Source organism: Chlorocebus sabaeus, chromosome 24 (assembly GCF_047675955.1).
Source record: "Chlorocebus sabaeus isolate Y175 chromosome 24, mChlSab1.0.hap1, whole genome shotgun sequence".
In the NCBI taxonomy this organism is placed as follows: domain Eukaryota; kingdom Metazoa; phylum Chordata; class Mammalia; order Primates; family Cercopithecidae; genus Chlorocebus; species Chlorocebus sabaeus.
In genome coordinates, this window is record NC_132927.1 from 51869537 (window position 1) to 51895530 (window position 25994).

General features: G+C 44.7%; 1 protein-coding gene across 1 annotated transcript; it reads left to right on the forward strand.

The window, feature by feature from the left end:
- Positions 1-1427: 1427 nt before the first annotated feature.
- Positions 1428-25595, forward strand: BATF (basic leucine zipper ATF-like transcription factor). The gene is made up of 3 exons (XM_007987325.3): positions 1428-1704; positions 4036-4140; positions 25065-25595. The coding sequence occupies exons 1-3, from the start codon at positions 1642-1644 to the stop codon at positions 25272-25274; spliced, it is 378 nt and encodes a 125-aa protein (XP_007985516.1). The 5' UTR covers positions 1428-1641; the 3' UTR covers positions 25275-25595.
- Positions 25596-25994: the final 399 nt, after the last annotated feature.

The window sequence follows — 25994 nt, forward strand, 5'->3', positions numbered from 1 at the left end:
CTGGGATCCAACTACCTGGCCCCCCTGCTGTTTTCCCACTACTCCAAGCACACTTCTACCTCAGGTCCTGGAATGTTCTTCCCTGAGACACTCACACCATTCACTCCCTTTCTTCCTTCGAATCTCTGCTCAGGTATCCCCTCTTTGGGCAAGGCCCCTCTGACCACCCAGAATTCCCTAACCTCCAACCCTGCTTTATTTTCCTCCATAGGAAAGGAATTTTGTGTTGCTTAATTTAACCTTAGGACAATATTGTCTTAGCCTAGAAATTCAGCTCGTGGATACAAAAATCCTCTAGGAGCCATAACTTCCTGTCAATCCTAAAATTTAATAAGGCAAATGTTTGGCTTCGAGCCATACTGGGAATAAGGTAAGGCCTTTTGAAAAAGCCACGATGCCCAGGTGACGGTTGAATTGCTCACTGAGAACTCTACAGATACGCTCATGGCAAAGCTGGGAATACCTACCTACACTTACCCTCTCCGTCATATACTTCAAAGTCTGCCGGGGCATTCTAATCCATATTGTCATTTGCTTTGTGTCACATTCCTCAGAGGTAGGCAGGGCAGGTTTTACCATCCTCTGTTTACAGATGAAGATAATAAAGGTCACGGAGCTCAACTGGGCCACCCAGGGGCATAGACATATGAAGTGGTAGAACTAGAATTTAAATCTTGGTTGGTCTGACTCCAAGTGTAGTATTTGTTTAACTTTTTTTTTTTTTTTTTTTTTTTTACTGTTTCTCCATTCTGGGTTCTGACCTGGTGACCTTGAATCATAAAGATGCAGGGCCTGTCTCGAGCTGCTCTATATGGAAGGCATCTTTTCTCTAAAGAGTGTGAGCTCCCTGCCAAACAGCAGAGGCGCTTCATGGACTTTCAGAGCAGCCATTCTAGAGCCTCCTTCATTGCTTTCTGATCTCCCACAGCCCTGTGTTTGAGGGTCAGGAAAGGAGAATACCCTTGGATTGTTTTATCTCCTGACCACCCTGAGGCTGGCTGGACTCTAAGAGGTGAGGAAAGACAAGATGGGTGAGCAGCTGCTTTCAGCTGAAAACCAGAAAGAAATCCCAGTCTTGTTGCTTTATTTTGGTTTAAAAATCAAGTCGTGTGACAATGGAAACATTTTCCTGGTTGTCCTCTCCTCTCTGCCCATGTTGACAGAAGACGGACTTGCTAATTCTGGCTGGGGTTTTTCCCTGCCTGGGCTGTTTTTCTCTTTTATCTTCATCAATTGAAGAGGGCTGCTGTGTCTTTCAAACTGTCGGAAGGTATCTGTATATTTTTTTTTCTTTCACATAATTCTGTAGGTCTTTTCCCAGATATGTATTTTTCTCTCTAACTTCTAACTTGCTGAAATTTCCGCCCATGTGACTTCCAGCGTGAGTTACCAGAAACCACAAGAGAGAGAGAGAGCGTGCAAGCCCCAAAGCGAGCGACATGTCCCTTTGGGGAGCAGTCCCTCTGCACCCCAGAGTGAGGAGGACGCAGGGGTCGGAGGTGGCTGCAGGGCAGGCAGAGGAGGCACCTGTAGGGGGTGGTGGGCTGGTGGCCCAGGAGAAGTCAGGAAGGGAGCCCAGCTGGTGACAAGAGAGCCCAGAGGTGCCTGGGGCTGAGTGTGAGAGCCCGGAAGATTTCAGCCATGCCTCACAGCTCCGACAGCAGTGACTCCAGCTTCAGCCGCTCTCCTCCCCCTGGCAAACAGGTAGAGTCCTCCTTTTCCTCTCTCCTACCTTCTGATTCTCCTGGGGGATAGAAAGAGACCCAGGCTTCCTTGTCCTGCCCAGGGAGCTGGGGATGGAGGAAGTGGCTCGTGGCACGGGCACTCTGTTAGACTTAAGACATGGAATTTGCTACTAAGCTGTGCATATTGGCAGAGATCCTCCTCCTTCCACCTATTCTGCCAAAGTCCGTTTTTCTCTCCATTTTCCAAGGCTGCCTATCACCTCTGCCTCACTGAGGTTGCCACCCTAAAAAGCTTTCTAGGAAGCAAAGAGGGGGATGAACATCAAAGAACACAGAGAAAAGAGTCTACTGTTCTCCAAGGCTGTAGAAAAGTGAGAGGAGTTTTCAAGTGGGCTGCTGGCATACACAGCTCAAATCCTAGATATGTAGTTTCCCAGGAGACAGCCAATAGGGAAAGAGAGAAAACGGGTCAGGGAAAAGTAAAAAAAAAAAAAAAAAAAAAAAGAATAAGAGGAAGAAGAAGGAGGAGGAGGAGAAACCCAGGCTAGCATAGAAGGGTCTCTCTACTGGGGCACTGCCTCTGTTGCTAGCACAGCCAGCAAGGGGGGATGCTAGAGGTCCAGCCAATACCTCTTTCCCTGTGGCTTCTGGACAGGAGCAAGGAAATGAATGAGGAGGTGGCTCTGGAAATTTATCGGAAGACATTTGCTGGTAGTTCATCTTAGCTCTGGGGAAACCAGAGAGACTGAGATAGGGATGATGGGAGCATTTGGAGTCTAGATTGTGACTTCCAAGTCCAAAGGTTTTAGCCTGAGGATTACCAGAAAAGGAGTGCCCTGCCCATCTCACAGCTTCTAGGGTTTTGTTTTGCACTACACTCTTGACATCCCTTGCTGTAGGAAGTCCTCCTCTTTCTCCTCCAACACATATCCGTGGGTTAAATTTTTCTCCACCTTCATCTTTTAAAAACTGCATTCTTTCCTTAGCACAGGTATCCAGGAGGGTTTTCAAAATGCTGAAGCCAAAATAAAAGTATATAAATATTGCATAGGGCATCTATCCTAAGCCTCTAGTAATGGAGCAGCAAGCTGGGATGAGTCTGGATGGAGACCTCTAGAAGGCACAGAATCCAGTCCTCTGCTCAAGATGGTATCAGAGTGGCTCTGACTGGCTGGAAGTTTGTACTCTTCTTAGGAAGGAAATTACTCATGGCTTCCATGGCAACTTGGTGCCCCATCCCCCTTAGAGGAAGAGCACTTCCTTCCTATCTATGCCAATGACCTCCTACCACAATGGCCTGAAAGTATTGGATATGTTGGTGAGCCCAGTACTCAGTAAGCCCAGAGCTTTGCCCTTGGATCTGTGCCCCTCTAGCCTGTGGGGGATGTGGGAGGGAACAGGGCATGAGTTGCCAAGACTCCTACACCTATGCTGCAGCATCTGGGGGAGAACTGGAGCTAACCTCTCTGCCCAGGCACAGGACATGCCCATCTCTGGGTGTAATCAGAGAACACCCAAAGATCCCCTTATCCTACCAAGCACCCATCTACTACCCATCACAGCCAGGTCACCTCCACCTTTAACGTTCTTTTTGGCGTTGATGTGCCAGGCATTGTGTTGGGGCCATGGGGAATGTCACAGTGGCTGAGCACAACGGAGGGAAAGAGGAGGCAGATCTCGGATGCGCCTCAGCTCAGGAATGCAGCAGAAGACCACATGGGGTGCAGTGGGGGAAGGGTCTTGGAAAGGCATCAGGCTCAGCACCAGAAGATGTGGCACTCTCAGATGACCGGCAGTCCTTGGGCACACTCTTAGAGCCTCAGTTTCCTCACATATAAAATGGAAATGATGATATCAACTTCACAGCATTAGGGAATTAAACAAGGGCACCTCTGAAAGAACACTTGCACAGAGGTTGGCATACAGTAGGCGCTCAACAAAGTTTGAGAAAAAGAAAACAGCTAAAAGAGCAGCAAGAAGAGGCTAAAGGCCAAAAAGTGAGAGGGCAGGGGTGGAGCAGCCCTACAGAGGAGAGGTGACAAAACACACTTCATCGCCTTAACCTTTTTTTTTTTTTTTTTGCCAAATACAGCTCTATTAAGGCCTCAAGTTCTCTTGCCTTTTTCCTGTAGCTTTTGATCCAAAAAGTCAGAGACCTGGGGATGTGTAACCAGGCATGGAGAAGAGCTCTCCTTCGGGTGCAGGCTTTTGGTGAATAGGGGGATGGAGGGTTTGTGCAGAGACGAAGGCATGGAAGGATGGCTGGACGGATACCATACACCACCAGAGCCTGCTTTCGCTCAGAAGGGAGGAGCAGACCTGTGTAATCCTTCCCGTCTCTGCTTCCCAGGACTCATCTGATGATGTGAGAAGAGTTCAGAGGAGGGAGAAAAATCGTATCGCTGCCCAGAAGAGCCGACAGAGGCAGACACAGAAGGCCGACACCCTGCATCTGGTAAGTGTTCAGATCAGTCTTCATCCTCATGAGCTTTAGGCTTTGCCCTCCACCATCTGGGAACCCTTGGACCATAGTTTTGATTCTGCTTGCATGGGGTTGTGTATGTGGGGCAGGTTAGTGGAGGGTGAGGGCTGTGGGATGAGGTGGGGAAGGGAAGCGCTCCTGCGAGTGCTTTAAGAAGGCTCTGTAGGCCGGGCATGGTGGTTGACACCTGTAATCCACTTTGGGAGGCCAAGGTGGGTGGATCACCTAAGGTCAGGAGTTTGAGACCAGCCTGGCCAACATGGTGAAAGCATGTCTCTACTAAAAATACAAAAAATTAGCCAGGTGCGGTGGTGCGTGCCTGTAATCCCAGCTACTCGGGAGGCTGAGGCAGGAAAATCACTTGAACAGGCAGAGGTTGCAGTGAGCCGAGATGGCACCATTACACTCAAGCCTGGGTGACAAGACTGAAACTTCGTCTCAAAAAAAAAATAGAAGGCTCTGTAGCAGGGAATGGGCCAGGAGGCTGAACAGAGAAATGGGCCTTTCTACCCTAGGAGGGCTCAAGGGGTAGGTGAGTTGAGTGTGGGAAGCCCAGAGGCTGAGCTGAAGGCAGAACCACTTGCTCAGGGATGGGGCAGCCAGAGAGTGCTCCATGGTGCTCCATTCTTCATGAGAAGGATGAAGAAAGGAGAAGGCAGAGCTGTACTGGGAAACAATTTAGAAGGTATCAAGTGCTTTGGGGGTGGCCCATTATCTCGCAGTGCAAGGACCACATGTAGTCGCATCCCTTGGCATACACCCAAATGCCCCTGCATTTGACACAGGGAGGTCCACAGGGCACTGCACTGGATTCCTCTTTTCAGAGCATTATTAAAGTCTTATTTTGAAATTTCTGTCTTTAATGCTACCCCAAGGGGTCTATGAAACATTCTATTTCAAGTGCACTTATCTGGGATGATCACCATCCTAGTTGAGTTGCCTCTGGTTCCAAATTTTTCTAGAGAAAGCGTTGACGTCTGGCTTGAGCAGTCCGGGGCCTTGAGCGGTGCTGGACTGCAGTTCCACCAGTGACTAGGGCCCTAGATGGTGTTTCTAGGTTCTGGCTGTGCCCCTCATAACGTACTGCTTTCTCCTCATTGCTCATACCTTACCACCTTACCTCTCTTCACTCTGCCCCCAGTATGGTTCTTGTTCAACCAACTCTTCACTAGTTCCTTTCTCTCCATCCCCTCATCCCCTTCCCTAGCAATTCTACCTTCCTGCCCTTCCTCCAGAAACATTCCCTTACCTCTAAGAGCCTAGCAATTCCTTTCCATGGAAAAAGTGCAATTGGCACCAAAAATGAATAAGCTTGTATTTATTTGGAAGATTAGCATGATAATCAGCCAGTTAGAATAACTGTGTTAACCATATCAAGAATAAGTAAGTAAGATGTAGTTTTAGGGGAAAGAATGCATCTTTTAGCTTTGTAAGAAACAGAGCAGACTGCACCAACAGCTCTGATTGGGTGCTTGCGTTTTATTTGAAATGTATTCAGCATACCCTCCATTGCACACTAACATCAAATTCACAACTATTTGTTAACTTTTTGGAAAGAAAGAATGAACAGAAAGTCTGTACTAACTGTGCTCAACAGTCCGAACGTCAAGTTGTTGGTGGCCCTGTTGCTTGTATGTTCTCCGTGATTTCATTGTGTCCCCACATTCTGGTTTACCATCTTAAGCTTGAACAACTATGATCCTTACCTCTTTCTCTATCAGAGTCTAATTCTGATTCAGTATTCTTTAGAGCAAGCAAACAGACAATCAAAATTTAAAAGGATAAAATCTTCCTTGTGTACAAGTAGACAGTGTCCTGAGACTGGCAAACTGCTGTAAGTTTTGTAAGTGTGTACTTGTTTTCTTAAGTGGAGAGTGAGTATAGTTCAGCAGCTTGGCAGTCAGAACAGGGATTGAATCCCAGCCCTGCTGCCTATCTGTGTGACAGAGATATTCTTGGCCTCCCTTGGGCTTGGTTTCCATATCCAGAAAGTAGAAAATGACAGTAACTACCCTACACAGGTCGTGCATTTAAAGAGCCCAACACAATGCCTGTCATTCATAAATACGCAAACATTTAAGTATAATAAAGGTAATAATAATTATTATAAGAAGCAAGATAAATAATCACAAATCATACACACATACACGTTACATATATAAACATATATCCATTTTATGTATATTTAATCACAGAAGCTAAAGGTTGAAAGGCTTTAAAGTTCAGACATAAGCTTGACGCTTCAGACTTCTCTGCTATACCTCCAGCCAATGGTCCCCTTGTATGTCTGGTCACTTCTAGGGTTAGAGATCTTCCTGTCTCCTAATTTATGAACAGAAGAGTCTTCCCTATGTTAAGCTGCACCCCTGCCTCCCTGTAAATTCAACTTACTGGTCTTAATCCAACCCCTTGTGGACATATTAATGGGGTGACACAGATGTGTCTTTGCTGTGGCAAGGCTTTCAACACTGACTCAGCTCTCTCCCTCTCCAAGACAAAGGTCAGAGCCCAGAGAGTCAGCTCATCTAATTATACAAGTCATGTGACATTAGGATACTCTCTAGAGCTTGAGAGTTCACAGAGCCCCAAGTCATATAATCAGCATATCCATAGCCACACCCCAGCCTCAGTCTCTAGAATGTTCCCATCTTCCCCACATCTGAACACAGATTCCTCCCCCACTGCTTTCTTTTGAGCACCACAGCATCGTCTTTACCTTTTGCCTGACGAGTGGGTCACAGCAGAGTTTTCGCAGCAAGCCTGCAGACTGCCGCCAATGCAACTTATGTTTCTTGGCTTCAGGTAGAAGCTTTTGGCAGCAACGTGTTCAATCTGCCACCATCAAATAGGAGGTTTAGCTGTGGTTTGAAATCTTCCTTTCCTCTGAGATGGCAATCACCCATCTTCTCCATCCATTATCCTCTTAATTATGTCTCAGATTCAGGTGAAAAGTCTTCTGGTTTACCACCAGTGTCAGGGTTCAGTGTGTGGTTTGCCCTTGACTCCTATCCATGCTTGGTTCCACGTGCTGGGATTGTTCTCTGGCCCTCAGACATGGTCATAGGACTCGCCTACCAGTGCTTTACAGATGAGGGTTTGGGAACTACTGAGAGTACCATATCAAACAAGGACCACATTCCTATTAGGGTTCTAGCTTCATATACACTGGGATGTTATCTTAGTTTCACCTGCTGTCACTATTATCAACCTTAAAATACTGAAACAATTATCTCGTTCCTCTAGTGAGATTGTGGGATGCTTACTATTCAACATTTCAGTGTCTGTCCTATAAATAGCTGGCACCAAGACATTGTACACTGATTGCTTTAAAAATTGACAGAGTAGAGACAGAGCCTCTTTTTATGATTGTGTTATAAATCCCTGGCCTTGAATATCTCTGACCTAAAATGGATCAGGTGATGCCTTTCGTAATTGTGACATCAACGAACAATCTAATTCTGTTTTAATTCTCCTTTCGTTGAGCATCTCACGCAAGCACCCATTGCACTTAGTTCCTTTTCTCCTGCAGACAACTATAGGGTTCATTACATATAGTACAGACGTTGATTAAAAATGAGAAAGGCATAACTTGACCAGTTAGTTTCTAAAAGATATCAATAGCTAATAAATGGATCTAAGATAATCAGCTGAAAAATTATTTAAAATAATAAGAGAATGCAGTCAGCTTCTAAAATTAAAACAAATGTAATAACGTTCCTATATGCAAAGCATAACCAATTAGGAAATTAATGGAAGGAAAGGTCCCGTTTATAATGCCAATGACAGCAACAAATGGAAGGAAGGAATAATTTAACAAAAATTATGAAGAGTATCCTAAATGACTTTTAAAAGATTCAAATAATTGTAAAGATATACCTATGTAAAGTTAGCAATTTTCTTTAAATTAATTGATAAATTTAATGTGATTCCAATAAAAACCCAATAGGGTTTTCTGGGAGTTGGGCAAGAACTGGATTAGCTATTCTAAGTTTCCAGTGAAAAAAAATCATATGACAATTGCCAGGAAAATTCTGAAGAATAAGAGTAATGAAAAAAAAAGATTAACTGATCAACATATTAAAGTGAAACACAAATACAGAAATCAAAACAATGTGGAAAAGACAGAACATTGAACAGGATAGAATATGGAAACAGACCCAAAAACAAATCCGGATTTTAAGACCCAAATACATATTTCAACTCCTAAGACACAAGTATAAATACAAAATGGGCTGGGCACGGTGGCTCACGCCTGTAATCCCAGCACTTTGGGAGGCTGAGACTGGTGGATCACTTGAAGTCAGGAGTTCGAGGCCAGCTTGGTCAACATGGTGAAACCCTGTCTCTACTAAAAAATTTACAAAAATTAGCTGGGTATAGTGGCAGATGCCTGTAATCCCATCTGCTCAGGAGGCTGAGACAGGAGAATCACTTGAATTTAGGAGGCAGAGGTTGCCGTGAGCCGAGATAGCACCACTGCACTCCAGCCTGAGTGACAGAGCGAGACTCCATTTCAAAATAAATTAATTAATTAATACAAAATGACCAGGGTGGCATTTCAAACTAATAAGAGAAAGCTGAATTATTCAACAGAGTTGAGACAATTGGCTAGTCACTTGGGGGGGCGGGAGGGGAAGCTGAATCCTTCATTTCTTATACAACACACATACACACAGATTAAATGTTAAATTTTTTTTAAAAAGGAAGCTAAACAAACCTGAAAAGACAATTAACCATTAACAATCTATCTTGGAATGAATAATTATTTTCTAAATAAAACTTAAAACCCTGAAGCCGTAAAGGAAAAGATTGATATGCATTAATTTTATTCATAAAAAGTAAAAGTTGCTATATAGATCAAAATACTGTATGCAAAATCGAAGGCAAATGACAAACTGAAGAAAAATATCTGTCTAACACATATGACCAAAAAAGGTATGTTTACTTACTATATGAGAGAGCTCTTATGAATAGGAAATGATTAACAACCCAAAAGAAAAATGAACAATGACTATGAATAGGTAATTTACAGAAAAGAGAACTAAGTGGCAAATAAATGTGTGAAAAGATGGTAGACCTTATTTAGTTAGGAAAATGCCAATTAAAGCAGCAGTGAGGCTGGCAAAGGTGAAACGTGTTGTTGATACACAGTGTTGCCAAGGCAATGGAGAAGCAGGCAGCATCACACACGGCTAGTAGTAGAGCCTGCATAACCCCGGCAGGGGGCAATTTGCCCACGTCCATCTAAATTATAGGTGCACATACCCTGTGACTCAGCAATTTGACATCCAGGGGTGTATTCACAAACAAATCCATAGATCATACCGTTCTGTACATGTAAAGATAATCATTGCTGCATTGTTTCTTATAGGAAAGACTGAATACAAGCTAAAAAAAAATTCATCAATAAGGGATTCAAGAAGTCATTGCCCTTTCTGTGGAATATCGTAGAGATGTGAAAATAATGAGTTACATCTGAATGTGCTAATCTGGAAAGATTATCAAGTTTCTGTACTTTTAAGTTAAAAAGGTATAAATATAGTTAATTGTTTACTCCCATTAGTTTTTTAATTTAATGTTATTTATTTATTTGTTTGTTTGTTTGTTTTTAGAGGCAGGGTCTCGCTATGTTGCCCAGGCTGATCTCAAACTCCTGAGCTCAAGCGATCTGCCCACATTGGCCTCCCAAAGTGTTGGGATTACAGGTGTGAGCCACAGCGCCCAGCCCCTTCTGTGTTTTTAATAAAAAGAAAAAGGTACATATATGCATAAGTATAAATGCAAACATTTTCAAATAGATTATAAAACATTGTTAATGATATTTATTTCTGAAAAGTAGGACTAAAGATCTAAAGGAAGAGGGAGATACTTTGCATTCTTTACCTTTTACACAGTGTGGGATTTTTTATCATGTGCTTTTATCTTTGTAATATAGATATCAAAATTCTCAACATTGATCATTACCACACATGCATTAGGATGATTTCTTTTCTAATTCTGACATCAAATATTTAATAATCTTCCATCATGACATGGAAGAGTATTCAATCTTGACATTATCTTTTGAACATCATACATAAATATCTCAGCCCTTGGGAGAACCAACTGTAGGTTGGGATTTGAGTGATTCTAAGGTCCACATACTATGTGATAAAAGATGGTGAATCCGTTTCCTTTGTGTAGCCATCCTGGTTGGTTGGTAGTGGCTATCTGGTGCTGTACAGCTGGAAGGATTTCAAGTCAAAGACCAGGATCAATGGAAAAGACAGCTGAGGTTAATTACGAAGCTTTGTTCATGAAAAGGCTAAAATTAGCAGAGTTGCCGGGAGCAGTGGCAAATAGCAGTGTTAGCCCTGAGCAGAGCTCTTGACAAGTCAAATCTGGCCTGGTGGATGGAGCTGAAAGCAAGTGAGAGTAACAGCCAAGTTTGAAAGCTCGAGATTTAGGTACTCTTTTAGAATGAAGTGGGCCAGGTGCTTCCCTGGGGCTGCCTCCTGAAGGAGTCTCACACCTGTTTAAGAAAAAAGAGAGGTTTACAGGTTCCAGGGCTGTGCTTTGTCATACGTGACAGAAAAGTAATGAGTAAAAATTATGCATTAAATGAAACTTTGAGCTAACACGGTGAGAAATACAGTATTTACAATTGGAGGAATATCAAGTAATGGAGGAAAAGATATTAGGGTAGCACTATTGTTCTTGGCCTTCTGAGGAGGCAGAGAAGGATGCTTACGGTCCTATATCACTCCTGGAATTCTTTTGCTCTCTCTGGGAGACCATGCCATGAAGTTTGCTGGCACAGATAAGTCACAGGTCAGGAATGTTCAGGCTAGTTCCACCCTTAAAAAGTTCAATGCAGAATCAGTGAACTATTTATGGAAAGAGATGCGACCCTTCTGTCTCCATTGCTATGAAATTCTTTTAAGAAAAAACCATGTTAATTGAACGAATGACTATGTGTTAACGACTGTGCTTTAAGTGCTCTCCCTGCAGCATCTCATTTAATCTGCATAAAAGCCATATTTTATAATTCCTTGTACTAAGTAACTTGACAGAGATGACACAGCTTGTGACTAGGTCTGTCTGACTTCAGAACCCATTTTCCTAACCATTAACTTTTATTGCCTCTTTATTCAAACTCTGATGCAGATGTATTCATCTTCCCTAACCTATATTTTCCTTGAATCTCTTCATGAATTTATTTTTTTGTTTTTTAAGCAGCAGCCTCCAAAATCTACACTATCCCCCAGCCATCATCAGGCCTGGTCAAGAAAGTAAGGACATGTTTACTTTCAATACAGTATATCAATTGTACAATTGATAGCATATATGTCATATATATCATGATATCGATATAGATAGGTACTATATATAGATAGGTATAATTGGCATATCAAATGATACAATATATCAACTGAAACCTTTTCTAACATCTTTCACAGGAATTACCTTTGACACAACAGAGTTTGAAGAAAAAATAATTTACAAAGATGTTTAGTTCATCATCTGTGAATAGTAAATACTTTTTCAATGCTATAAAACTTGACGGGTGGCTTACAACAGAAGATGAAGCATATTATGATATATTCATACAATTAAAAAAATTATGCTGGCACTAAAAATGATTAGGTAGATCTGTATTTATCAACATAGAGAGATGTCAGTGACATAGCATTAAGTGAAAAAGGCAAATTACAAAGAGCATGCAAAGTATAACCCTTTCATGTAAAATGTGTGGGTTTTGGGCATGGTTGCATGCATAAAGAGGTGTCTGGAAAGATAGTCTCCAAAATGCTAATAGCAGTTATGAGTAGTTGAGTTTGGGTAGTTCATCTTATTCTTGGTACTTTTCTCTCTTTTTTATTATAACGAATGGGTGCCATTTTAAAAATCAGAATTTTAAAAATTAGGCTATTTTAGGTAGAGAAAACATGTCAAGGAATCCACCACCCCTAACTGCTTGTCTTACTGATGACAGGTCAGTGTGGCTACTTTTGGGAGGCATATTGGAAATTGGGAGTCCAGCGCCATGCTGGTCTTAATGCTGTAAAGAATGACTATTTGGGAGGCCGAGGTGGGTGGATCACGAGGTCAGGAGATCAAGACCATGCTGGCCAACACGGTGAAACCCGTCTCTATTAAAATGCAAAAAATTAGCTGGGCGTGGTGGCAGCGCCTGTAGTCCCAGCTATGCGGGAGGCTGAGGCAGGAAAAGGGCACGAACCTGGAAGGCGGAGCTTGCAGTGAGCTGAGATCCCGCCATTGCACTCCAGCCTGGGCGACAGAGTAAGACTCCATCTCAAAAAAAAAAAAAAAAAGAATAACTGTCTACATAGAATGATGGTCCTAGGTCACAAACTGACAGCTGCCTGTTCAGCAGACATCTTGATGGAGCTATTCTCAGCAGCACCCAGACTTCCTTCTCTTGAGCAGAATGGGAGAGTCTCCCCAGAGTGCCCCTGCGCAAGTTTCTCAGAGGTTTTCTTAGTCTCCTCTGTTGAACTTAGTCTAGTCCTCTGCTTCCTAGGAGGGGTGGGTTGGGTCCACAGTACAAAATCTCCTTCAGACTGTGAGATATCTGCAGAGGGTTCCACCATGGGTTCACATGATGGCTTGTGGAGTGAATAACAATCCTAATAGTCATACTACCTTGTTGATAAAATTTCAGAATTAAGTGGGAACTCAGAGATCTTCTAGGGTGACCTGCCATGTTTCCAATGAGGAAACGGATGACACCCAAGAGCCCAAACCTCTTGCCTTCCCACCAGTCTGCTTTTGTTTCATGCCACTTTGCTGAACAGAGCTTTACTAGGCAGGTGTTTACATAAGGCCTTTTGCTAAGGTGGGCCAAGAAGCAGGCGATTAACCAGAACACTTGAACTGTCTAGGCACTCATCAGCTCCAAAACATACGGCTACACAACAAGAGACCAGAAAAAGAGTGAGTCTAAGCTTGACAGTGGCCGAAGTGGAAATGTTTCTTTGTTTAAAAGAGATTTTAAAGTTGCAATCCAAAATTTAAAAGGGCAGTAGCATATTGGGGAAAACATTTGCATCAAATTAAATAAATGAAGGTTTAATATTTATGCTACAGAAAGAAAATCTTATAAAGCAAAACATCAGGACTCCAACAGACAAGTGGGCAGAGGCTATGAACAGAAAGCTTACATAATATTTTTCCTACCAAAATGAAAATACCCTAATTTCCGATTCTGATTATGAAAACAATACACACTAAGGCAAGGTTTCTCAACCCCAGTGGAATTGACACTTCGAGTTTGATAATTCTTTGTTGTTGGGGGTTGTCCTGTGCCTTGTAAAATATAAAATTTACCCACAAGATGCCAGTAGAACGCCCCCTCATCCTGCTTAGTTTGACAACCAAAAATATTTCCAGAACTTGCTAAATGTCCCTGAAAAGGCAAAATCAGTCCTAGTTAAGAATGCTACACTAAGGAGACAGACACATGGAAGGTTGTTCTTTCTCCTTAATACCTGACAACTTGTAACATTAACATGAAATTAAGAAGCCTTCATAAAGCCAACTGGCTACAAGTAAATTATTTAAAATTATAACACCTAAATGCCAATGAGGCTGTAGCAAAATGGATAGAAGCATATGCTACTGGTGACATTGTATATTTGACATGACCCTTTTTCAGTAACACTTCTCAGGATTGGGAAGATTGAATGCCTCCTTTGCCTCATTCATCTCGTTCCTAGGAATTTATCCAAGGAAATCATTGAACAGAGACAAAACCCAGTGTGCATCAAGATGTTCATCTCAGCATTATTTTTAATAGTGACAATTTGATAGCAACCAAGATGTCCAACATTAGAAGACCACTTTAAGTAAATTGTGGATCATCAATTTGATGATGTAGTCATTAAAATTTATGTTGACTATGTGGATGTGATAAAGTTATGACAGAAAGCAAAATACAAATTGTATGTGTACTGTGAATGGAATTTTGTAAAAATAAGTATGCATGTTTGTTCAAAAAGATGAGACAGCCAAGTGGGATGGTTCATGCCTGTAATCCCAACATATAGGGAGGCCAAGGCAGGAGGATGACTTGAGACCAAGCTGGGCAACATAGTGAGATCCTGTCTCTATAAAAAAATAAAAATAATTAGCAGGGCGTAGTAGCTTGCACCCAGCTACTCTGGAGGCTGAGGTGGGAGGATCATTTGAGCCCAGGAAGTTGAGGCTGCAGTGAGCGCTGCACTCTGGACTGGGTGATAGAGTGAGACCCCATCTCAAAAAAAAAAAGGATGAGATCGCAATGTGTGTACATGAAAACAGCTGTGTTAAGGGACTAGGATCGTGGGTGTTTTTAACTTTTAAAAAATATCTTTAATGTAGTTATACTGTATTTTTTTATTTTTAAAGAAACAGAAGAAAATGGCCAGAGAGCTGAAGGAACTCTGGAGGACATCAAGTACAAGGACAGGGAGGATATTACTGAGCTCGAATTTGGGGATCAGGTTTTGTTAGGAGACCTTATAATTTATGCCCCAAAAAGCAATACTTTGAGAGTGGAAGATGGAACTTGTAAATATTACACCAAGACAACAGGTGTACCAGTAAATGTCTGGTCACCCTAGACAGGGAAACCAAGAAACATGACATGGAGCTCTCATGAAAACTCAGAAGAAGTGAGAAAGTTCAGAGTCAAACAGAGGCGACTGGGTTCCTATGACCAAAATGTGATTTCCTGCAACTGAGGACCCTGTAACTAAAATAGGGTACTCAGCTGGCATAAGAATATGTCTTATCATTAAGATAGTAGTGTGACACAGAAAATTATAAAAAGCAAAGGCCATATTATCAGTACTAGAGCTGAGATCAGCAGAAGTGATTCATCTACTCAACAAATATTTATCAGCCAGGTACAGTTTGTTCTAGGCACTGAGAATATTGCAGGGATGGGACAGATTGAGTCTCTGATTTCACGAACCTTATAGTCAGTTGGAAGTCAGGCTGGAAAACAAACAAATAAACACACTAATCACATGACATGTAAAGTGCTTCAAAGAAGACGAAATCATGCAATGTGGAAAGTGTCTAAGGGAGGAGATTGGGGCAGCAATCAGGGGAGGCCTTCCTGAAGCCCTGGCGTTTGAGATCAAAGGTGAATCAAAGAGGAGATTGGAAAGATCTGGGGAGAGGGTGATCTCAGCCTAAAGAGCCTTGAGACCAAGCTGCGAGGCCAGGCAAAGGTCAGAAAAGTGCCTGGTAGGGCGGAGACCAAGTTCAAGACCACAAGGGAGTGAGAAGGAGCTCAGTAATAACGGCAATTGTGGGGCTGAGCACAGTGGCTCACACCCGTAATCCCAGCACTTTGGCAGGCCAAGTTGGGTGGATTGTTTGAGGCCAGGAGCTCGAGACCAGCCTGAGCAACATAGCGAAACTCCATCTCTACAAAAAAAAAAATTTTTTTTAATATCCAGGCATGCACCTGTTGGTCCCAGCTACTTAGGGAGGCTGAGGCAGGAGGTTTGCTTGAGTCCAAGAGGTCGAGGTTGCAGCGAGCTGTGATAGCACCACTGCACTCCAGCATGGGCAACAGGGCAAGATCCTGTCTGTAAAATAAAATAAAATAAAATAAAATAAAATAAAATAAAATAAAAAAGGCAATTGTGCTGCTAGGAGCAGGAACTGGATGGGGCATGTGGTGGGGACCCAACTAATTCAAACCCTGCCTGGGGGGATTTCTCTGAACCTAAACTCTGATCATAAGGTGAGAAACAATAGCACCTCACTGGGCTGTTTGACAGTTTAATTGAGAGGGCAAATGTAAGAACAAAGCAATATTGTCATTTTTTGTTTTACACTGTTCCTTTGTTTAATGCAGAGAGTCCGGCCTTTTCCTAGAAACAATCGGATATGTTATCCTACATGAACACAGACGTTCTTCTTTCTGGTTGCTTATAAACTCTTTAAGGATATCAATAGTTTCAGGGGGTTGGCCTTTCACAACTGGTCAAGTCTCCTTTGTTGGGTATGAATGGGGAGGGTAAAATTTGAACTACGGAAATGACATGACGAAGTTCTTAAAATGGTTGTAATTCTGCCACTCCCACCCTATTGGTTCAGTTTGGGGAATAAACGGAGGTTTGACTTAGGCCTTTTGAAAAAAATGAATCTTTTGGATTCATTTGGAAGCATCCCAGAGTTACAAAGTAGAACCTGTTAAAGTGTTTGAGTGGTATGTTAATCACTCTCTAGGAGTTCCCATGGACGTCACAAATTTACTCAGTTGACCCTTCTTCATAGGCACATCTCAGATTTTGGAAAATTATTCCAGATTATAAATTGGCAGTCAAGCAACATGATTTGATCGAACACTTACTCTGTGGCAGGCACTGTCCTTGTCACTGAGGACAAAACAGTGAAGACAGTAATAGCTCCTGCCCTCACAGAGCTCAGCAATGTAAAGGGTAAGGAAACAGTTAAAGTTATAATTAGTGAAACATGAATAGATCCCTGAGCTCTTGCCTTTCCATTATATGAATGAACGTGCTGGACTATTTAGAATTGTTTTCATCAATTTAAGAATATAATAGTAGTGTGCTTAAATGGACATTGTGTTTTAGAAAATTTTTTAAACTAGAAATAGTGTCCCAAGTCTTTAAATTTTTAAATATTATACTATCAATGATAAAATAAATTAAAATATGTAAAAATACAACACAAATGTAATAAAATCAAACGCTACATAGTTATGTCATATTATTATTATTTTGAGACAAAGTTTCACTCTTTCCCCAGGCTGGAGTGCAGTGGTGCAATCATGGCTCACCGCAGCCTCCACCTCCCAGGCACAAATGATCCTCCCACCTTGGCCTCCCAAAGAGCTGGGACTACAGGTGTGTGCCACTGTGCCTAGCTAACTTTTAAATTTTTTGTAAAGATTGGGTATCACTATGTTGCCCAGGCTGGTCTCAAACTTCTGGGCTCAAATGACCCTCCTGCCAAAGAAGCCTCCCAAAGTGCTAGGATTACAGCAACTGCACCTGGCCTTACGTTATTTTTAAAAGGAATCCACTATGAACATGATTTGCTGCACATTAGGCTCACTTAGGAAGTATTTTTAAAGTCTTGATGCTTGCAACCACTCCAGAACAATTAAATTGGAACCTCTGGGGGTCTGGCATCCAGGAATCCAGGCTGTTTAAGACTCTCTGGGTGCTGGCAGTGTGCACAGCCAGGGCTGAGAATCAGAAGCAGTGCATTTGCAGCCTATCAGGTCTGTACCTGAATGTGTGGAGTGAGTAGAATGTGTGGAGTGAGCAGAATGTGTGGAGTGAGTGTGGGGCAATTATGTGGGTAAGTACCCAGATACTCTGTCGGATACGGTGGCCTGATGGCTTAAAACAAAACAAACTATTCAAACCCTTGCTTCGATGGCAGTTATTATTTGTTTTGTTGTTTGGTTTTGAACATTGATAACCTTGCTAGTGGTAACCTTTGGAACCTGAAGCATCAGTATCAGCCAAGATTGCATGCATTCAGAGACAAGTGATAGACCAGCCATCAAATACCGGAATCAACAAATCATGGCCTACTTTTCGTGTAACAAGAAGTTCAAAAGTGGAGAGACCAGGCTAGAGCAAGGAAGAACCAAGCTCCTTCTCTCTGAGCAGCCATCCTCAGTATGAGGCTTTCACTGTCTGGACTGTGAGATGGGTGCCCAGCCTCTGGGTATCAGTCTATGTTAAGGGAAGGAGGCCTTTGTCCTTATGAGCAGGCTGTGCCTTTTTAGTAGGAAGGGAAGCTCTGCCTCCACCTCCTTCCCTCCCATCAGGTACTTCTGCTTACGTATCTTTGGTCAGAGTTCTGTCACACAGCTACCCCTAGCTACAAGGTCAGCTGGATTTCTTTTGTTTTTTGTTTTTAGCAATTCTGTTCCCAGTTTTCCTAGAGGAAGGCAAGGGAGAAGGGGTTTGGGATGGACGCTGAATGAACCAACCTATAGTTATTTCGCATTTGAGGGCAATGAAATCATAGTCTTGAAAACCAAGGACCAGGCAATAGCCTTTTAACCCTGTGACTAGACAGGCCCCTGAGGGCATGGCTGATGTGGCCAAACATCTGTTAATGACAAAGTTGCTTATGGCCCTAGAGTTTCAGCTCTAAGATATGAAAGTGAAGTTTCCTCCAGAATCACACACGTGCATTATTCAGCGCAAAGATCTGTGGTTTGGTGATTCCTCTTCTCCTTTCATAAGGTGAGAGACAGCAGTTGGGGTGGATTTCCCCAGGAATGGTGGGAGACGTGGGCCTAGATCCTCCCCCGGCTTGGGAAGAGTCATACTTTTCAGTCGGAAGCCTGCTCCAGGAATGGCAGGCTCCACCCTCTGCATGTGACGAACAGGGGCTGGTAACTGAGGGAGCCTGAACATATATCTGGGTGTGAGGGATAAACTTCGAACGCCACTTAAGTGTGGGTGGGAGCCAAAAGGTCACTCTGCCAATAAATGACTCCATGTCCTGTTGAGGAGAAAATACACAGGGACTATTTTCACCCTTCTGGAAATAGTGATTAGAAAATGCAAGGAGAAGGTCAAGACACTAAACTGGAGCTGGCAGGGAGGAAGCCTCCGCCCTGCTCAGAGTGTCTGGAGAGTCCCGGCCAGAGCCCAGCTAGGAAATGCTAGCGTTGTCCTTGGTCTTCGCTCCTAATGGCTCCCTGTGGGTGAGGGAACTGCCTGGGGATTCCCCATTGTTGAAGCACTCTTTGAGTGACCCCCACCTAAGCCCCTCCAGCAGGGGATTTCCCAGAATGTTCCCACACCCCCGGGAAGTCTCTTCCTTAGCCACCCCCAAGCTGCTTGTGGTTCATGATAGAGGTAGGTGGCATCAAGTGACCCCACAGGTGAGGGATTTGCCTGAGGTGGGAAAAGAGGAAAGAGAAAACTGGAAAGCCAACTGGGCTGAGGAGTTATCTCACAGGAGAGAACTGTCAAACAGTATAACATTTAAACAGACTTTAAAGGCAAGACGGGATGGAGGGCACAGACTCTGAAGCCAGAGTGCCTCAATTCAAGCACCAGTGCTGCAACTTCCAAGCTGCATGACCTTGAGCCAGTTACTTAACTTCTCTGTTCCTCAGTTTTTCATCTTCTGTAAAATGGAGATAATATTATCTACCACACAAGTTTGTTGAAAATATCAAATGTAATGATAACCGTAAAATACTTAAAAGAGTGATTTGTACACGGAAGTATTCAATAAAAGTTATTGGCCGGGCATAGGTGGTTCACGCCTGTAATCCCAGAACTTTGGGAGGCTGAGGCGGGCATATCACTTGAGGTCAGAAGTTCAAAACCAGCCTGGCCAACATGGTGAAACCCTGTCTCTACTAGAAATACAAAAAATTAGCTGGGTGTGTTGGCAGGTACCTGTAACCCCAGCTACTCAGAAGACTGAGGTAGTGAGAATTGCTTGAACCAGGGAGGCAGAGGTTGCAGTGAGCTGAGATTGCACCACTGCACTCCCAATTGGGGCAACAGAGAGAGATTCTGTCTCTAAAAAATAAATAAACAAATAAATGTTAGTTAAGTTAAGCTGGGCTATTTTTTTTTTTTTTTTTTAAATTGGTTTCTATCCACCTTTCTCATATAAATTGAGCCAGGTTACACCTTAGACCTATTAGATCAGAATCAGGCATCAGGATTGCTAAAGCTCCCCAGGGGACCCCAGTGTGTGGATGGGGTGGAGAATCATTATTTTGGTCCAGTCTTTCTGTTTTAAAGTGAGGCAACTGGAGCTGAATAGGGAAATTGAGTCACTGAGGGCCACCCAGCCCAGGACCCGGGCCCAAGCTCCCTATTCCTATTTGCTGCTGATGGAGCTCACCATGGTCAAGAGTTCAGGACCTGGCTCTGCATCTGGAGGAAGGTCTGCCCTCGAGTCAGCCCTTGTCCAGGGTATCTGGCCAGGTGGCCCCCTCTCCATTCAGCCCAGGAGGCAGACGGTCAGTTCTATGATTGGAAGAATGTGAGCGACTCAGGGATCTTGTGTTGTGTTGTGTGTGGGTCACCAAAACTGAGACCCAGCTTTCTCCTGGAAGACCACAGAGCAGCCAAGGCCTTTTTTTTTTTTTTTTTTTTTTTTTTTGAGATAGAGTCTTGCTCGGTTGCCCAGGCTGAACTGCAATGGTGCGATCCTGGCTCACTGCAACTTCCACCTCCCAGGTTCAAGTGATTCTCCTGCTTCAGCCTCCCCAGTTGGTGGGATTACAGGCATGTGCCACCACGCCCGGCTAATTTTTGTATTTTTTGTAGAGACAGGGTTTCACCATGCTGGTCAGGCTGGTCTTGAACTCCTGACCTCAAGAGATCCGCCCACCTCAGCCTCCCACAGTGCTGGGATTGCAGGCATGAGCCACTGCACCTGGCCAGCTTTCTAGTGTTCTCAGGAGACCTTTGCCCACTCACGTCTCCAGTCTCTCGGGGGAAGCAGTCTGTGACAGAAGGAACACAGGGCCCCGAGCCAAGCCCTGCTCTGCCCCTCCCTGGCCAGCAATGAGTCTTTGCATCAAACACTCAAAGTTTCTGAACTTCTGAGAAAACAAGTGTCTTGAGGCGAATCCTACAGCACAGCTGCCAGCAGTCTGTGGTCATTTTGGAGGGTATGTGGTGTAGGTTTGTCCCAGGGTCTCAGTTGTCCTCATCTGTAGAGTGGGGATAATAACAGCTGACCTTCCCTATCCCACACAGAGCGTTATTGTGAGGAGTCTGATGGACCTGGATGAATTCTGAATAGGAGAAAGATGGGTACGTGGATGCCCAAATGCAGGCTCACCCCCGCCCCTCTCTGTAGCAGAAGACATGCATATGGGAGAGGCTGCATTTCCTCCCCACCTCACTGTGCTGTAGGTGTCCAGCCCTCCTTGTTAGGGGATGTCACTGTTGTACCTCTGGATAAACAGCTGCTCCCACGCCACCTTTGCCAGTTGTCCCTTCAGTTGGGTGAGCCCTTTCCAGGGCATGATGCCCCAAGGAGGGCCAGAGTGGACTGGGCAAAAGCGGGGACATGGAGGGACAAGGCCCCAGATCAGCCACTTCCTCCTGCAAGGGAAGTCAAACTCTTTCTCTCACAAGTGTCAGGCTGGCTGCATGGTCCCTGGGCTGGCAGGGCGGGTTTCTTGGGGGCCCTAGCAGGAAGCAGTCTTGCTTCCCAAGGTAAAGACGAGTTTCTTATCACTGGCGGTGGTTTTTTGGTTAGAGGCAGCAGGCAGCGGTTACAGACTTTGCCTAGAGCAAGCCAGGGATCTGCAAGCCAGGGAGGGGGAGGCAGATGAGAGAGCTAGAGTGAGCTCAGCAGAGCTTGCTTAGGGAGGAAGGACCCGCTGTCACTTCCCGAAAGCTGGGCCAGCCTCTAGGCGGGGAGAAGGTCAGAGCGGCCCTCCCTTCTACCTCGGGGTTTGCCCAGGCTCTTCAGAGCACAGAATTTACAGTAAATGTTGTCACCAGTGGAAACTCTCAGAGGGGGCGAAGAAAAGGGCTAGAGGAAGGAGCCAGGACTCCCGGCCCCCAGTTCCCGTCTTACCAACACCCCCTAGTCTCATCACGTTGCTTTATCTTACCTTTCGGTAAAGAGGGGATGCCCTCCTTCTGGGATGTGCCAGGAAATACCCAAATGGTAAAATGAATGAGCCAGCCACACCTTGCAGAAGGCAGGGCTGTGAGTCCATCATCGTGTCTCTTGGTAACTCCTCTGCCCCGTTTTAGAGGGGCTTCCTTTGTACTGACCTTGGCACACTTTCTAGCTCAGAGTCCCATTCAAGAAATGCCAGGTTGAGGCTGAGCATGCGTGTGTCTGTCCTTCACAGATGCTGGAACCTGGCTTGATGAGCAAGGCTGTGGATGGTATATGCTTCTCTGACATTTAAAAAAGACCACCCCCCCCCCGGCCAGGATGTGGGGTTTGAGATGATTGACAATATAACCGATTAACCTCGTTAGCCTACAGCTCATGCCCCTGATGGATTCATTAGGGCAAATTTGATTTTATTATTTTATTTTTTGGGAGAGGACCTCACTCCATCACTGAGGCTGGAGTACAGTAGCACGATCATGGCTCACTGCAGCCTCCAACCCCTGGTGCTCCATAGCTAATTTTCTTGTCTTTTTATTTTTGTAGATACTGGGTCTCAATAATGTTGCACAGGCTGGTCTTAAACTCCCGGGCTCTCAGGAAGTAGAGGTTGCAGTGAGCTGAGATCGCACCATTGCACTCCAGCCTGGGAGACAGAGTGAGACTGTCTCAAAAAATAAAAATAAAAAAACAAAAAACTGCTGGGCTCAAGCGATCCTCTCACCTCGGCCTCCCAAAGTGCTGGGATTATAGGTGTGAGCCACTGCACCCAACCTATTTAGGGCAAATTTTAAATGTCAAGTTATCTTACATCTGCTCACCACCCACCCTATTTTTGAGTTACCTTCTTCGTGCCAGCAGATGATGTCATAAGTCTGTCAGTCAACAAACATCTGAGTTCATACTATGTGTCAGGCATCGAGCCAGGCATTAACAAATAGGCATTTAATAAGTGCTTGAATAATTAAAAGAAATTTAAAATAACATTTAACTAGTGCTTTCCAACTTGCTTGATCATTAGAATGACCTGTGGCACTAGTTAAAAATCCAAATTTCGCTCTCTAGTAGTTTAGTGGCTAGGATTTAAAAAATAAAATTATTATTATTTTTTAAATTCAGATCTGTGGCCAGGCATGGTGGCTCGTGCCTGTAATCCCAGCACTTTGGGAGGCCAAGGTGGGCAGATCCCCTGAGGTCAGGAGTTCCAGACCAGCCTGGCCAACATGGTGAAACTCCGTCTATACTAAAAATACAAAAACTAGCCAGGCATGGTGGCACCTGCCTGCAATCCCAGCAACTCGGGAGACTGAGGCAGGAGAATTGCTTGAACCTGGGAGGCAGAGGTTGCAGTGAGCCAAGATCGCACTACTGCACTCCAACCTGGATGACAGAGTGAGACTCTGTCTCACACACACACACACACAAAATCAGATCTGCAGACTTCACTCCCCGAATCCCAAAACCACTGATTCACATTCCTAGATTTTAGGTTGGGCCTGAAATTCTATTCTTAACAAGCCTTCAAATTAATTCTCATGATATGGCAAGTTTGGGAAATACTGACCTAACCCAAATAGATCCAGAAAGGTAAGACCTGGTCTCCAAATATCAGGTTGCCTTTTGAACTGAAATGTTTTTTTATTTGCATCTCCAATGACATTTGCCTTTCCTCTGTGGTTACCAATACTTAGCAGAGAAAGTCTGTTTGGTTGAGTCGAATAATATAAATCTTAAAATTATACCGGAATTGCAATCTCCTGGGCTTTCTGAAGATGGGATTCCTTTTCAGTAAATGCTAATTGCCAGATTGCAATTGTTGATTAATTAATGATGTGATCAGAAATCAGCACTTCTTAACAGGCATTTTTCTGATTAGCATGTATTTGATGGTTCCCCCAAGCAACAGGGAAAAGAGTGTCCGGAAAAAGAGAAGCTCACAGGCTTGGGACACCCCCAGAGTACTGTCGGGCTGCTCTCTGGTAGGCCGGATAGGGTGGAACAGAACCTTGTGACAGACTTTGACCATTTGGTATTTATTTATTTTATTTTTATTTTTATTTTTATTTTGGAGATGGAGTCTTGCTCTGTCACCCAGGCTGGAGTGTAGTGGCATGATCTCGGCTCACTGCAGCCTCTGACTCCCGGGTTCCAGCAATTCTCTTGCCTCAGCCTCCCAGGTAGCTGGGATTACAGGTGTGCGCCACCACACCCGGCTGATTTTTTTTTTTTTTTTTTTTTTTGTATTTTTAGAGACAGGGTTTCACCATGTTGGCCAGGCTGGCCTTGAACTCCTGATTTCAGGTGATCCACCCGCCCCCGCCTCCCAAAATGCTAGGATTACAGGCGTGAGCCACCACACCTGGCCCCATTTAGTATTTATGAAGACCCTGAGCATTCTAGAATCTGGGTGCAGTAGACAAGTATCCAGTGACTTTATTTGTAAGATGAAATGCAGACACTGGGAGCTTTTGGAGAACACGTGGCATAACAGAGTGGAAAAGAGTGAAACTGGTGTAAGACGTTCTCACGAACGACTTTCCATTTCCTTAGACTCTGGCCTGCCAGTTGCTTTCCCTTGCTATATTCCCGCCACCTCCCACCCACAGACACCCTCACAGAGACCCTTGCATGCATGCACGCAGAGGAGCACACTCACACACCCCTCTATCAGGTTGAACCAAGTGAACTTGCTTTTTTGGGGGCGGGGAGAGATGGAGTCTCGCTGTGTTGCCTAGGCTGGAGTGAAGTGGCTGGATCTTGGCTCACTGCAACCTCCGCCTCTCCAGTTCAAGCAGTTCTCCTGCTTTAGCCTCCCAAGTAGCTGAGACTACAGGCGCACCGCCACACCCAGCTAATTTCTGTTTTTGTGTTTTAGTAGAGATAGGATTTCACCATGTTGCCGAGGCTGGTCTCTAACTCCTGAGCTCAGGCAATCCGCCCTCCTCGGCCTCCCAAAGTGCTAGGATTACAGGCGTGAGCCACCGCCCCCGGCCTGAAATTGCTATTCCTATAGGTCACAACAGACAAATAGCAGCAGCTTCACATGGTTCAGCCTCATATCTATGTGTACACATGCACACCCACCCATGTGCTTACGTAAATGCGCCCATACTCACCTACAAACATGTATACACTTGTGCACACAGTCACACGTGCAGGAAAATTCTCTGGTGCCCTTCTCCATGGCTGTGCTAGTGAACAACTAATCTGGCCCCTCCTGCGTCCCTCCGCACCCCACCCACCTTGCCACCTTCCCCAACATTAACCTCCGGTGCTGATCCCCACCCCTACAGGAGAGCGAAGACCTGGAGAAACAGAACGCGGCTCTGCGCAAGGAGATCAAGCAGCTCACGGAGGAACTGAAGTACTTCACGTCGGTGCTGAACAGCCACGAGCCCCTGTGCTCCGTGCTAGCTGCCAGCACGCCCTCGCCCCCAGAGGTGGTGTACAGCGCCCACGCCTTCCACCAGCCTCATGTCAGCTCCCCGCGCTTCCAGCCCTGAGCTTCCGATGCGGGGAGAACAGAGCCTCAGGAGGGGCACACAGACTGTGGCAGCGCTGCGCCCATCCCGCAGAGGACCCTGTCGACCTGGAGACCCGGAGACAGAGGCCTGGACAAGGAGTGAACACGGAAACTGTCACGACTGGAAGGGCGTAAAGCCTCCCAGCAGTGCCGCAGCGTTTCGGGGGGCGTGTGCTGGACCCCACCACTGTGGGTTGCAGGCCCAATGCAGAAGAGTATCAAGCAAGATGCTCAAGTCCCATGGCACAGAGCAAGGCGGGCAGGGAAGGGTTATTTTTCTAAATAAATGCTTTAAAAGAAACCAGTCTGGCAAGGCAGTTTCTCTCTTTCACCCTGTCCCTTGACACTCTAAATTCTGCACCCTTGACACTCTAAATTCTGCAATGTTGGGACCTTCTTTGTTTTTTGGACTCTAGTACCCTCAAAGAGCTCTAGGGACTCCACTAATAGCTCCTCTTTTCCATAGTTTGTTGAAGTACTTGAGAAGCTTTCAATTCCTTCCTTTAAATGTCTCCTTCTCCTTCTCCTCCTCCTCCTCCTCCTCCTCCTCCTCCTCCTCCTCCTCCTCCTCCTTCTCCTTCTTCCCCTCTTCCTCCTCTTCCTCCTCTTCCCTTCTCCTTCTCCTCCTCCTCCTCCTTCTTCTTCTTGACAGAATTTCTCAGCTCTTGGCTCAGGTTGCAGTGCAGTGGCGCGATCTCCG

Excerpts from the sequence above, each read along its gene's own strand:
- BATF (XM_007987325.3), top strand. The coding sequence starts at position 1,642 with ATGCCTCACAGCTCCGACAGCAGTGACTCCAGCTTCAGCCGCTCTCCT. Across the intron at positions 1,705-4,035 it reads CTCCTCCCCCTGGCAAACAG|GACTCATCTGATGATGTGAG; the intron begins GTAGAGTCCTCC and ends TCTGCTTCCCAG. Across the intron at positions 4,141-25,064 it reads AGGCCGACACCCTGCATCTG|GAGAGCGAAGACCTGGAGAA; the intron begins GTAAGTGTTCAG and ends CCACCCCTACAG.